Source organism: Hyperolius riggenbachi, chromosome 7 (genome assembly GCF_040937935.1).
Source record: "Hyperolius riggenbachi isolate aHypRig1 chromosome 7, aHypRig1.pri, whole genome shotgun sequence".
NCBI lineage: Eukaryota > Metazoa > Chordata > Amphibia > Anura > Hyperoliidae > Hyperolius > Hyperolius riggenbachi.
In genome coordinates this window covers 155,174,135-155,188,490 of record NC_090652.1, presented here as the reverse complement: position 1 = coordinate 155,188,490, position 14,356 = coordinate 155,174,135, and the positions used below count along the sequence as shown (strand labels likewise).

The 14,356-nt window shown below is 46.4% G+C and overlaps 1 protein-coding gene across 1 annotated transcript in view; it reads right to left on the bottom strand.

Annotated features, from left to right (window-relative positions):
- Window positions 1–14,356, bottom strand: part of LOC137524662 (uromodulin-like) — a 115,120-nt gene that overhangs the window by 78,233 nt on the left and 22,531 nt on the right. Inside the window, exons 2-3 of the mRNA XM_068244785.1 lie at window positions 9,557–9,712; window positions 9,235–9,473 (exon numbers count right to left, since the gene is read on the bottom strand). Of these exons, the coding sequence (XP_068100886.1) occupies window positions 9,235–9,473; window positions 9,557–9,671 (354 nt within the window). The 5' untranslated portion in view covers window positions 9,672–9,712. The remainder of the gene's footprint in view (window positions 1–9,234; window positions 9,474–9,556; window positions 9,713–14,356) is intronic.

The following is a 14,356-nucleotide window of genomic DNA, read 5'->3' as shown; positions in this document are numbered from 1 at the left end:
AGTGACAGCATTAATTCTTTTGGTGACTGGAAACGGCCCAATAAACCTAGGCCCTAATTTGGGAGACAGTTGTTTCAGTGCCAGATGTCGCGTAGACACCCAGACCAAATCTCCTGGTGAAAAGTGCCATTCAGCAGAGCGTCTCTTGTCAGCCTGCTTTTTCTGAGACTTGAAAGCCTTCCCCAAATTTGTTTTCACCAGCGCCCAAATTTGTTTTAACGCCACCTGCCAATCCTCTAATGCTGGGAAAGGACTAGATACCACTGGCAAAGGAGCAAACTTAGGAGACCTTCCTGACACTACCTGAAAAGGGGAAAACCCAGAGGAAGAACTTTTCAGGTTGTTGTGCGCAAACTCCGCGAAAGGTAAAAATTTTACCCAGTCGGTTTGTGCATCAGCCACATAGCATCTGAGAAACTGTTCCATGGATTGGTTGACCCTCTCGGTCTGGCCATTTGTCTGCGGGTGGTAGCCTGATGAAAATGAAAGATCCATGCCCATAAGATGACAAAATGCCCTCCAGAACTTAGAAACGAATTGGACTCCCCTATCTGACACTACATTCTCCAGAATGCCATGCAGCCGGAAAATGTGCTGGAGGAAGAGTTTGGCCAGCTCTTGGGCGGAGGGGAGTCCTTTCAGAGGGATAAAATGGGCTATCTTGCTGAATCTGTCTACTACCACCCAGATGACAGTCATGCCCTCAGACCTGGGGAGTTCACCCACAAAATCCATGGACAGATGGGTCCACGGTTCATTTGGAACCGGCAAAGGCTGTAAGGTCCCCACTGGAGCCTGCCGGGAAGGTTTGCTCCTAGCACACACAGCACACTCCCTCACAAACTCCTTACAGTCTGTGGCCAAAGATGGCCACCATGCACACCTGGCAAGGAGATCCTGTGTCCTGGTGGCCCCGGGATGACCAGCATTCTTATGGGAGTGAAACATCTGTAAGAGCTGTAAACGAAAGGGCAGGGGCACAAACAACACTCCCTCGGGCTTTCCTTCTGGGACATCCTGCTGATATGGGGCCAGAGTGGCAGCCCAATCCTTCCAGGTCTTTGTGGCTGCCAAAACCACCCTCCGAGGCAGAATAGTCTCGGGTGCCGAGGGCTGTGCCGTCTCGGGCTCAAAACACCTGGACAAGGCATCAGCCTTAACGTTCTTACTACCAGGAGTGTACATAATTATAAAGGAGAATCTGGAAAAGAACAGTGACCACCGGGCCTGTCGAGGACTGAGTCTCTTAGCACTCTCTATGTACTCCAAGTTTTTATGATCCGTGTAAACTGTAATGACATGTTCTGCACCCTCTAACCTTTGTCGCCATTCCTCAAAGGCTAACTTGATGGCCAGGAATTCACGGTTGCCTATATCGTAGTTTCTCTCCGCTGGAGAAAACCTATGGGAGAAGTAAGCGCAAGGATGAAGCTTACTCTGCAAACCGGAACGCTGAGACAGCACAGCCCCCACCCCCACCTCAGAGGCATCAACCTCTACTATGAACGGTAAGGTGACATTGATATGTCTCAGGATAGGGGCAGAACAGAACAGTTTCTTTAGGGTATCAAAGGCCGTGAGAGCCTCCTCGGACCAGTGGTGAGTATCAGTCCCTTTCTTAGTGAGACTGGTGAGGGGCGCAACCACTGTAGAGTACCCCTTAATAAATCTCCTGTAGTAGTTTGCAAAACCCAGGAATCTCTGGAGGGCCTTCAGACCCACAGGCTGTGGCCAGTCCAGTACCACAGAGACTTTCCCAGGGCCCATAGAGAGGCCCGAGGAAGATATTACGTACCCCAAAAATGCCACAGAGGTCACCTCAAAAATGCACTTTTTCAGTTTGGCATATAATTGATTCTGTCTTAGTCTTTCCAGCACATACTTGACATGTCTCCGATGCTCGGCCAGAGTGGCTGAAAAGACTAGTATATCATCAAGATATACTAATGCAAATTTACCCAAAATTAGTCTGAAAACTTCGTTAATCAGCTCTTGGAAGACGGCCGGGTGTTGCACAACCCGAAGGGCATCACTAAGTACTCGTAATGCCCATCTGGTGTATTAAAGGCCGTCTTCCACTCGTCACCGTCCCTGATGCGCACTAGGTTGTATGCACCCCTTAAGTCAAATTTCGAGAAGATTTTAGCATTGGTGATCTGGGAGAATAAATCGTCAATCAGAGGCAACGGGTAACGATTTTTCACAGTGATCTTATTCAGACCCCGATAGTCTATGCAGGGACGGAGGCCTCCATCTTTTTCTTTTTTTTTTTACAAAAAAGAACCCAGCGCCCGCAGGTGAACGGGAGGGGCGAATGAAATCCTTAGCTAAATTTTCTTTGATGTACTCCTGCATTGCCAACTTCTCCGGCCCGGACAAGTTATAAAGGTGACCCCTAGGAGGCATACAACCAGATCTTAAATCAATCGGACAATCAAAGGGACGATGAGGGGGCAGTCTGTCTGCTGATTTAGAACAAAAGACATCAGCAAAATCTTTATACTGCTCCGGCAATCCTTTCACCTGAATACTGGTGTTACCCATGGTTACCTTTGCCAAACAATGATGATAGCAGCGGGTAGACCAGCTCGTTAGCTGACCAGAGGCCCAATCAATCTGAGGGGCGTGAAGTCGTAACCATGGCAGACCAAGGATAATGGTGGAAGTTGCCATCCGTAACACAAAAAAACTGCAGACTCTCCCTATGTAAAACCCCTATGGTGACCCCCAACTCTGGAGTCTGAGACAGAGGGTATTTACTCTGCAGAGGAGAGTCGTCCACCGCAGTAACCAACACCTTATGACTTAATGGGAGAATAGGTATTCCCAAGTTTCTAGCAAAATCATAGTCAATAAAATTGGCGGCCGAGCCAGAGTCGATAAAAGCCTCAGTAGAAATTGTCTGGTCCTCCCATGAAATGGTGCATGGGAGGAGCAGTCGATCGTCTTTAAGAGGTAAATTCTGCAAGCCTAGGGTGTTACCTCTGACCACTCCTAGGCGGCAGCGTTTCCCAACTTTTTGGGACAGTTCTGCTCTTTATGACCCTCCTCTGCACAGTACATGCAGAGCTGTTCAGCTTTTCTACAACTCTGCTCAGCTCGGGACAATTTTGACCGTCCAATCTGCATGGGTTCAGGAGGGGGTGACGTAGGTGGAGAAGAAGCATAGGTAACGTATGTCACATCACTCCTACCCCGACTTTGTCTCTGGTACCGTAGGCGACGGTCCACTCTGATCGCTAGAGAAATGGCTTCATCAATAGTTTTTGGCTCAGGATATCCCAGCATCAGATTAGACACGGCATCTGATAATCCTGACAAGAAACAATCCAACAATGCAAATGAGCCCCATCTAGCTGACACCGCCCACTTCCTGAACTCCACTGCATAAGTTTCTACCGAATCTTTGCCTTGCCGCAACATCTTGAGCTTCCGCTCAGCGGTCGAGGCAAAGTCCGGATCATCGTAAATTATAGCCATCGCTTTAAAAAATTCCTCCACAGAGGACAGGGCCCCATCCCCTGGTTGAAGGCCATATGCCCAGGTCTGGGAATCCCCAGTCAACAGTGTTTTAATAAAGATAACTCTCTGTGCGGCAGTACCTGAAGTATTAGGTTTCAACTCAAAGTAAGACAACGCTCGATTTTTAAAGTTTCGAAAGTCAGATCTATGACCAGAAAATTTCTTGGGCACCGGCATGCGTAAGTCTGTAACAAGAGGGGATCGCACTGCATTAACAGTCGTCTGAAGGGCTTGTATAGACCCAGACAAGGCATTGATCTGGGTCTGATGACTATCCAGCACACTGATGCAATTCTCCACCGAGGTGGTGAGTGCAAGCAGACGACTGTCAAGTGTGTCCATATTGTTTTGGTCTGCCGTTCTGTAACGATCGGTGTCAACACGCAGAGAGAATCTGATTATTGGCAATCTGCAGAATCACCAGTAAAACAGATATACAACAGATTATGGATGGTCTGCAGAATCACCAAGGTATGTCTAACCTCTGGACACCTGAGATATGAGTGTATGGAATAACAGTAATATTTTGAGCGAGAACCACCAGAGGAACTGGAGGTAGGATGATGAAGGGAATTCACCCCAGACTGTGGGTGAATCCCTATAGGCCAAAGGCTCCCTAGGAGAGGGGCCTGGGCTAGGTTGCAGGATGCCCTGCTGCTAAATGAACAAACTTGCCCTACTGGATAAGAGATTCTGGCTCTCTACACCCTAGTGACAGGCTAAGGTAGTGCAGAAACACAATGCTAGTCTTGGGTGTGAGGTTAGTAGTTACAGCACCCTGGAACTAGCATACATAACACTGATACAGTTTCCTAGTCTTGGGTGTGAGGTCCGTAGTCACCACACCCCGGAACTAGTCTATAACATAACATAACATTGACACAGTTTCCTAGGCTTGGGTGTGAGGTCCGTAGTCACAACACCCTGGAACTAGTCTACAGCATAACATAACATGACATGCGAGAGAATCTATCTCAGTGTGATTTCCCAGGTCCGTCCTGGTTCTAACACACTGTAGGATCTGACTGAGGTCTGTGTGCTAACACATAAAGCATTTGCAACGGCAGACAACGTGAGACTGAGGGACGAGTGGTTATATAGTGCAGCGCTAATCAGCGCCACCCAGTCCCTTCCAGCCAATCCGCATTCATCCTCGGATCAGCTGACCAAGGGAGTCAGCTGATCCGTCTCTGCTTCCCATAAAGCTTCTGCCTCGCTGCGCGCGCGCGTGTATTCCTCAGCCTATGTGCACAGGAAGGCTGAACCAGATCAGACACATGTCGCCGCGCGTAAACCGCCGGACTAGATGCGGAAACAGCCGCCACACCGTCAGAGCACGCGGCGGCTATTCCGCAATCCTTCACAATAAGTAACATAAAAGTGTATATCCTGAATAATTTAAAACCACACGTTACATGGAAACATGTAATTATTTGTGTGGTATTGGTTTAAGCAGACTGTGATTGTCTATTGTTGTGACTTAGATGAAGATCAGATCACATTTTATGACTAATTTGTGCAGAAATCCATATAATTCCTGCTACTGTATGTCAAAAAGTAATTTGATGTCAAAATAATTTGTTGCAGAGTCTGGTAAGAATTCCAAACATTACCTTGCACGAAGACTCACAGAGACTTAAAAAAAATTCACCGTTTTTTAAAGAGAACCTGAACTGAAAATTAAAATTCAAAAATAAACATACACACGTTATAGTTACCTCCTGTGTAGTCTACTCCTCAATCTCTTTCTCCTCTTCAGCATCCTGTTTGTCCACTGTGATCAATGAAATTCTCTGTCCTCCATCTTGAAAATGCCCATTACCCCATAACAGCTTCCTGGTCAGCACACTGTTAACCTGTAATATCGCCCACTTGAGCCATAGGGAAACATGGACATTACCTTGCACATTCAGTTGTAACTGACAGCTGCTGATATATAACTGACAGCAACTGGTATATTTCAGTTCTGACTAAATATTGTCAGAACTGGAAGGGATCATTGTCAGAAGAAAATGGTGAGCTTCTGGGAGGAACTGACAGTGAGGTTAGTATGTAATATTCGTATAGATAAGTGTATTGGGTCAATCCTCTTATGTGTTTATAACAGATGTGAAGGGCTCTAGGAGCATCCACGCAGTGTTTCCACATTCTGCAACAAAAGCACGCACAGTATAAGGTGCATGGTTGCATATGGGAGCTTTGAAAGCAGGAAATCGCATTGGAACGCTGGTTGGAACGCAGGAGCCCGGAAAGGGAAGTGACGTCACTCCCAACTGGCCAATCACCCGGAAAGCTGTACAGCCGGAGCGCACGGAGCTGTAAGGAGCTTGCAAACGGACGCCATACCGGGGGAGCAGCGATACGGAAAGAGAGAGGAGTCCTGCTTGCGAGGCTACCGGCCGGAGCCCGCATGTGAAAATTAGAAAAGCTGCAGGACGCGTAAGTGACTGGACGCACAAGTGATTGAAAGCGTCTTTTGCGGCAGGTGGATAGACACTCTGAGATAACGGAGGGGACTGTTATAAACACATAGGAGGATTGACCCAATACACTTATCTATACGGATTTTATTGGAGAACTTTTTATGGGGAATTTTTATTAGAGATTCAGGTGGCTCCATGGTATGCATGACAGTGTGTATGGCATGAATGAAGTTATATTGTTCCACTTATTAAAATAAATTTTTTTTAGAAAGTATATGCAGAAGGGGATATTGTGGAGTACTTTTGAAGTGACCTTGCATATGAAACCCTTTATGCTTATATGGTTTTAATTCCAAAGGCTAGATATATATATTTTTATGTATAGATAAATAAACTATCAATTATAAATTTGGATACGAGCGCTATTCTCTGTTTTTTGTCAATTTTATGTTTGGTGGGGATTAAAGGGATACCCACACCTTGAGAATCAAGCAGCTGACTGATTGGGGAGATAGGGAGACAGAGTAGCGCCTTTTTTACTTCTCTTTCTTTTTAGTATGTAATATTCATTGGCAGCTACGTCATGTGTTTATTTTAAATAATTTTACTCAGTTCAGGTTCCCTTTAAGCACTTCAGACAGGTCTTACTTTTTGACATATTTTTCTACTTTTGGGTGCCTCCCACATGTGTTTCTAGTTTCTCTATATCACCCTACCTGGTGGTGTGCTCGCCACTAGTGTTGGGCGAACAGTGTTCGCCACTGTTCGGGTTCTGCAGAACATCACCCTGTTCGGGTGATGTTCGAGTTCGGCCGAACACCTGATGGTGTTCGGCCAAACCATTCGGCCACATGGCCGAACTAAGAGCGCATCGCCGAACGTTCCCCGAACGTTCGGCTAGCGCTGTGATTGGCCGAACGGGTCACGTGGTTCGGACCCGAATGCGCTCTGATTGGCCGAACTGTCACGTGGTTCGGGTAAATAAATACCCGAACCACCTCATATCTCCGCCATTTGTCTGTGGGTTTAGCTTTGGGTAGGCAGGCAGGGTAGTTCGCGCTCCAGCCACGCTAGCCAGGGTCCCCCCAGTCATTGTGTCGGTGCTGGGAATAGTAGTACACCGCTCGCTCAGCCACACTATATAGCATTGTGTTTACTGCCACTCTGTGTACCTCGCTCAGTCACACTATATAGCATTCTGTTTACTGCCACTCTGTGTCTGCTGGGAATAGTAGTACACCGCTCGCTCAGCCACACTATATAGCATTGTGTTTACTGCCACTCCGTGTACCTCGCTCAGCCACACTATATAGCATTCTGTTTACTGCCACTCTGTGTCTGCTGGGAATAGTAGTACACCGCTCGCTCAGCCACACTATATAGCATTCTGTTTACTGCCACTCTGTGTACCTCGCTCAGCCACACTATATAGCATTCTGTTTACTGCCACTCTGTGTCTGCTGGGAACAGTACTACACCGCTCGCTCAGCCACACTATATAGCATTGTGTTTACTGCCACTTTGTGTCTGCTGGGAATAGTAGTACACCGCTCGCTCAGCCACACTATGTAGCATTGTGTTTACTGCCACTCTGTGTACTGAAACTTTACATTGAAACTTTACAATCAATTTTCTCAAAAACTATAAGCTCTTTTTCAAATATTTTTTTTCCTCTTGTACCCACTCCCAAGGTGCACATACCCTGCAAATTTGGGGTATGTAGCATGTAAGGAAGCTTTACAAAGCACGAAAGTTCGGGTCCCCATTGACTTCCATTATGTTCGGAGTTCGGCGCGAACACCCGAACATCGCGGCGATGTTCGGCGAACGTTCGCGAACCCGAACATCTAGGTGTTCGCCCAACACTACTCGCCACCACCTGTGGTGTGTGTTTGCAAACTTTTGATTGGAGCAGCGACCGATGCGTACGTTAAAAAGGGGCGCTGGGAAAAAAGGGCGCTGGGTTTTTAACGATAAGCAGGGATAACGTTTAAAATTGTATTGTACTGTATTTCGTTTAAAATTAATGTTTTTTAAAGTTATAAATCATTAAATAATGTGCATTAAATCGGCAATTGTAAAAACGTTAATCTTTCGTTTAAATAGTGAAACGTATAATAACGTTAAAAAAAAGAATTACTAAGTAACCCTCCCTGTACCTACCCCTAACCCCTAGACCCCCCTGTTAGTGCCTAAACCTAAGACCCCCCTGTTGGTGCCTAAACCTAAGACCCCCCTGTTAGTGCCTAAACCTAAGACCCCCCTGTTGGTGCCTAAACCTAAGACCCCCCTGTTGGTGCCTAAACCTAAGACCCCCCTGTTGGTGCCTAAACCTAAAACCCCCTGTTGGTGCCTAAACCTAAGACCCCCCTGTTGGTGCCTAAACCTAAGACCCCCCCTGTTGGTTTTTTCGTTTAAAAATAATGTAAAAAAAGTACTGTTTTTCGTTTAAAAATAATGTTTGGAAAAAAATATTGTACTGTTTTTCGTTTAAAAATAATATTTAAAAATGTATAAATCATTAAATAATGTGTAATCATGAGAAACAGTAATAAAACATTAAGTCTCCGGGCGCCGCTTTTAAAACGTTAGTTTTCTCCGGCGCCCTTTTTTCCTATCGGGCGCCCATTAAACGATATTTATTATAGGAGTGAATGGCGGCGCCCGATTTGTCCACTAGCCTCAGGCGCCCGAATTTACTGTTTCCGCGACCGATACCCCTTACCAAAAGCCAAGTGGGGACGGTACTTCCCCACATGCGCATTTCAGTGGTTGCCTCTGGAAGCAACCCACGCTTGAGAGTATATACTGTGATTGTTACAACCTTGACCTATTGCATAATAATATTACGCAATAGCGGGCTTCCGGCATCCGTGTGTCTTTTTTGTCTTCATTAGTCTGAATCCTGAATAATTTACTTCATTCTACTACTATGGTGCCTCCGTAGGTACTGTGCAAAACACCAAAGCCTGTGAAGGGGTTATCGGAAGGCCACTGCTTGTTTGTGACAAATGGATAAAATTATCCATCACAAGCACTTAAAAATCACATAAAAGAGTTGGTACCTGTAGATATAGATAAAGGCATACTGTATATTAGATTACACCCAAAACATCTGACTGGCTACCCCACAGCTAAAAAAGGCCGTCATCTACTGTATTCTGTTCTTGCACATGGTTTTACTAAGTGCACATGCGTTATACTGAATAAACTAAATTAAAAGTAGTATCAGAAGAAATCTGTGTCTGTTTTTTACCACAAGTCTGTCTGTACATTCTCAATGACTTACCTGTGATTGAGTTGTGTTTATAAGTGAGTAAATGTTGTTCATCAGGGCTGTATTTAGGTAATCCTTAGCAGAAGCATCAGTTAATACCAGGATGAATGACTTTGGCGGGGAGGCTCTCAAGGCAAGTTGAAGGCCTTCCATTGCCAGCTCAGGACAGTCTCCACCTCCAGATGCAACCAGACTGTTGAAGAAGTCGCCAAACTCTTTCTTTGATTGTGTAATTCTTACAGGTCCCACAGCTGAGGAATTGAGCATTACTGTTATCATAACAATCCCAATTGATATGTTTATTTAAATTATTTAAAATAATAGTAAACCTTACTTGGATCATTAAATTCTACCATGGTATACTGACGAACTCCACAAGGGAACCGCGCAGTGACACGGTCCAGAAGCCAGCTATTCACAAGTTTTAACTGAAAAAGGTCGTCAGACATTGATCCTGTTGTGTCAACCAGGTAAGTCAGTGCGGAGGAGTCTGGGAGAAATAAGAGAATGCATTTACATAGACATTGATATAGACAGACATTGCTGTCCTATGCCTCAATATCTAAGCTTATTCTCACATCATTCAAAATGGTATTAAACTAAGGAAAGCAAGAGCTTCCCTCTAACAAGGTAAGCATCTAACTTTCCCTTACTTAAAATTACAGAAAACAAAAGTTTGCTTTCTTAAAACAGAAAGAATTTGCGATAATTCAGGTTGGAGTGAGCTCCGAGATATCTCCCAATGCATCACTGCTGAATATATGCAACAATGGTTAATTTGCATATATTCAGCAGTGATGCACTGGAAGACATCTCGGAGCTCACTCCAACCTGAATTATTGCAAATTCTTTCTGTTTTAAGAAAGCAAACTTTTGTTTTCCATAGCATTTTAGTAAGGGGGCTTTAGGACCATTGTAGCCCCTTACACACTCCAATGAGTTCTTGGTCGCCATGAGCTTGCTGGTTAGTCTGCACCTCTTAAAATTACAGGTTTGCTTTAAATATTCACATATTCACATTATTTACATATTGCCCATACTTTTACTGCTCAGTGTCAGTCATTATAAACTTTTTTAGGTACCACCTATAGTTGATTTGCTGCTTAAGGGTGATGAGAAAAAGCTGAGGAGACACTGAATGGAGGGAGTCAAGGTCTTTGATCCTAAAGCCCTGCACATACAGCAGCTAATGATTCTAATTACTTTTATGTGTTGGTCCGCAGACCAGTACAAATTACAGACATATTTTACAACTTTCTCTTTTATGACTAATGGTAGGAATGGGATTTACAGGACACAGTTTTATTTATATTTAATTACAGTTTTGCTCTAAATTTAAAGCAAATTTGAGCAGGTGCAGAAAGTTGTCATAATTTCTAGGTATAAACAGAAGCAATGGAAATTGCAGAGGACACTCAAGCAGAGCAGTATGAAAAGAAAAGGTAGAGGTTCATAGGGTCTGTTTTCATGAGCTGACAAACTTGAGCTTGCTATCCCTCAGCATTTGTATGCTGCAGGGGAGCATAGCTAGAAATGACTGGGCCTCACAGCAATTTTTTTATTCCCCCCCGGCTGCTTCTAGGGAGGGAGTGGGGTGTTGGGGTGGGGAAGGAGGATTTATTACATCACAGCTCTCATTTTATGTATAGATGGCTGGTCAAACTCAAGAGGTATCAAAAGTGGGCACTCCTGAGACCTTTGGAAGATCCCACCTTCATCCAAAGCTACCTAAGAGAGCAATTCCACTGATCTCTTTCATGGGACTTCTATGACCAGCAATCTCATCACGGCCACAGCGGTACCCAGCTACAAGAGGAATACAACAAGCCAGGAATTGGGCTGGAGGAACCACTCTGGCCATGCTGGGATTACTGGTTGTAGTATTCCCACGTACGAGATCAGTGGAATCGCCATCCCAGGTAGCTTTGAGTTTGACCAATCACAGGTAAGACCCTTTCCTACTTCCTACCTACATACTACTACAACCTACCTACATGCAAGGCAAGTCCCTTGAGGTCTAGTTGGCTTACCTGGCTGGTCTAAGGTCGGGGTGGGTGATGGCACTGCTGTCCCCTCTGGCTGCATGGCAACATGTGAGGATGGAAGTGGCAAATTAAAAAAAAAGCAGCCAGGACCCCCTCCCCCCCTTAGCTACGGACAGCTACGGGCCCCATAGCAATGATATGGTTGCTATGTCGATTCTTACGCCCTTGGTATGCTGCAACTTGGCATTACCAGTAAAAAGAAGAATAGTAAAAAGAAAGATCAAAACACCACAAATCACCTTCAGCATTTATTAACCAAGCCATATTTACTGACAACTAGAGATGGCCCGAACCTCAGATTTTTGATTCGCAAACTGCAAACATGAACTTCAGCAAAAGTTTTGTTTGCGCGAACTTCCGCAAACCGCAATAGACTTCAATGGGGAGGCGAAATTTGAAAACTAGAAACACTTATGCTGGCCACAAAAGTGATGGAAAAGATGTTTCAAGGGGTCTAACATCTGAATTTTTGCATGGATAAGTGGGATAGATGCCAAAAGTCCCGGGGGAAAATTCTGGATTTGACGCAAAGCAGCGTTTTAACCACTTGAGGACCCAGCCTTTACCCCCCCCCCCCCTTAAGGACCAGTGCTGTTTTTTGTGATATGTGCTGGGTGGGCTCTGCAGCCCCCAGCACAGATCAGGTGGCATGCAGAGCGATCAGATCGCCCCCCTTTTTTCCCCCCTATGGGGATAATGTGCAGGGGGGGTCTGATCGCTCCGGTCGGCAGGCACGTTGCGGGGGGGGCACCTCAAAGCCCCCCTCCGCGGCGAAATTCCCCCCCTCCCTCTCCTACCTCTCCCCCCTGGTCATCCACGCTGCACAGGACGCTATCCGTCCTGTGCAGCCTGTGACAGGATGTCCCCTGTCACATGGCGGCGATCTCCGGCCGCTGATTGGCCGGAGATCGCCGATCTGCCTTACGGCGCTGCTGCCATTCAATGTAAACAAAGGAGACATACGTCTCTTGCGTTTACATTTAGTCTGCGAGCCGCGATTAGCGGCTCGCAGGCTATTCACGGAGACCCGCTCCGTGATCTAACAGGAAACGGCCGCTCGCCTGAGCGGCCTTTCCTGATTAATTAGGGAGGCACCTGGCGACGCAGATCTGCGTCGCTGGTCCTCCAGCTACCACTTTGCCGCCGCACGGTATGAGTGGCCTTCAATTTAGCATTCAACGTGATGTTAAATGCTAAATTGAAGTCCTAAAGTGCTTTAAAATATCTTGCATGTGTACACACCAATCAGGGAGTGTAATTAGAGTTCTGCTTCACACTGACACACCAAACTCACTGTGTAACGCACCGCAAACAGCTGTTTGTGTAGTGACGGCCATGCTGGACTGGTGCGCACCATGGCGAGAGTGCAGGGCCGTGGTGGTTTTCAAGCCCATATGGTCGCCGGGCTGTGGTAGCTCAATGATAGAACAATAGTGACTGTCCAGCTGATCAAATTTGGTCTGTCCACAATGAAGCAATGACCATATTATCTTGGGTGTGTCCCAACCCCCCCCCCCCCTCCCCCCGAGACACTCATATTGCCGTCAGTCATTGCTTCATTGTGATACGCAAGCCCCTTCGCCACGGCAAGGTAGTGATCACGAAGGGGAATTGGCACATGTAGATGTCTTTTGTTTTGTTGTTGCAGCTGCAGTGCAGCCAGAAAAGTTAGGCAGGCATGTACATGCACCATTAGTATAGTGGCTGCTGCTAGCAGCGGCCTTAAAAATTCAGGAATCCACCTGGAGTCCTGGACCCTGTTGGTGGTGGCAGAGAAGGCAGTCAAGCGGCCTGCGGGCAGAGGTGCTGTATGGGGAGCGACTTAGTCTTGGGGCAGGCAGTCACACGGCATGCAGGCAGAGATGCTGTGTGCGGGGACTGACTAAGTCTTCGGGCAGGCAGTAGCCCTCCGGGATCCATGCCTCATTCATTTTGATAAAGGTGAAGTACTGAACACTTTTGTGACTCAGGCGACTTCTCTTCTCAGTGACAATGCCTCCAGCTGTGCTGAAGGTCCTTTCTGACAGGACGCTTAAGTCAGGGCAAGACAGAAGTTGGATGGCAAATTGGGACAGCTCTGGCCACAGGTCAAGCCTGCGCACCCAGTAGTCCAAGGGTTCATCGCTGCTTACAGTGTCTACATTCACACCTAAGGCCAGGTAGTCGGCTACCTGCCAGTCGAGGCGTTGGTGGAGGGTGGACACGGAAGCGCTAAGGCGAGGCGTTGGACTAAAGAATGTCCTCATGTCCGACATCACCATGAGATCGCTGGAGCGTCCTGTCCTTGCCTGCGTGGACATGGGAGAAGGATTACTGGCAGTGGTACCTTTATTGTGTTGTGCTGTGACATCACCCTTAAATGCATTTTAAAGCATAGTTGCCAGCTTGTTCTACAAGTGCTGCATCCTTTCTGCCTTCTGGTGATTTGGAAACATCTTCACCACTTTGTGCCTATACCGAGGGTCTAGTAGCGTGGCCACCCAGTACAGCTCATTCCTGTAACGATCGGTGAAGCACAGAGAGGATCTGATTACCAGTGATTTGCAGAATCACTGGGAATACAGATGTATACCAGATTATACGTGATCTGCAGTATCACTGATAATCCGATATACTAACTAACCTCTGTTCACCTGAGTAGAGTGTAGTGTTAGGTGTAACAGTAACACTTAGAGGACTAGGCCTCAGTGCAGCAAGGAGTACTGCACAGATTCCTTCCGCAGACCTGAGCTCTCCAAGACAGGAGGAGTCAGACTGACAGTAGGAAGGACAGACTGGAAGTAACCTTCAGGAGGAAGGATTACTAACAGAGCGAGGAACCGCCTCTAACAGTAAGGTCGGTTCTCGAAGTCGGACAAGCCAGGTCGTACACACACCGACAGATAAAGTACAAGATCAGGAGGCAAAGGCGGAGTCAAAGTACAGGCAGGGTTCAGCAACGGGGTATCAGATATATCGGGGTACAAAATCAGGAGGCAGAAGCAGAGTCAAGGAACGAGCCGGGGTTCGGCAACAGAGTATCAGAAATATCGAGGTACAAGATCAGAGTTCAGAAGGGTAGTCAAGGCAGGCAAAAGTCATAACAGATA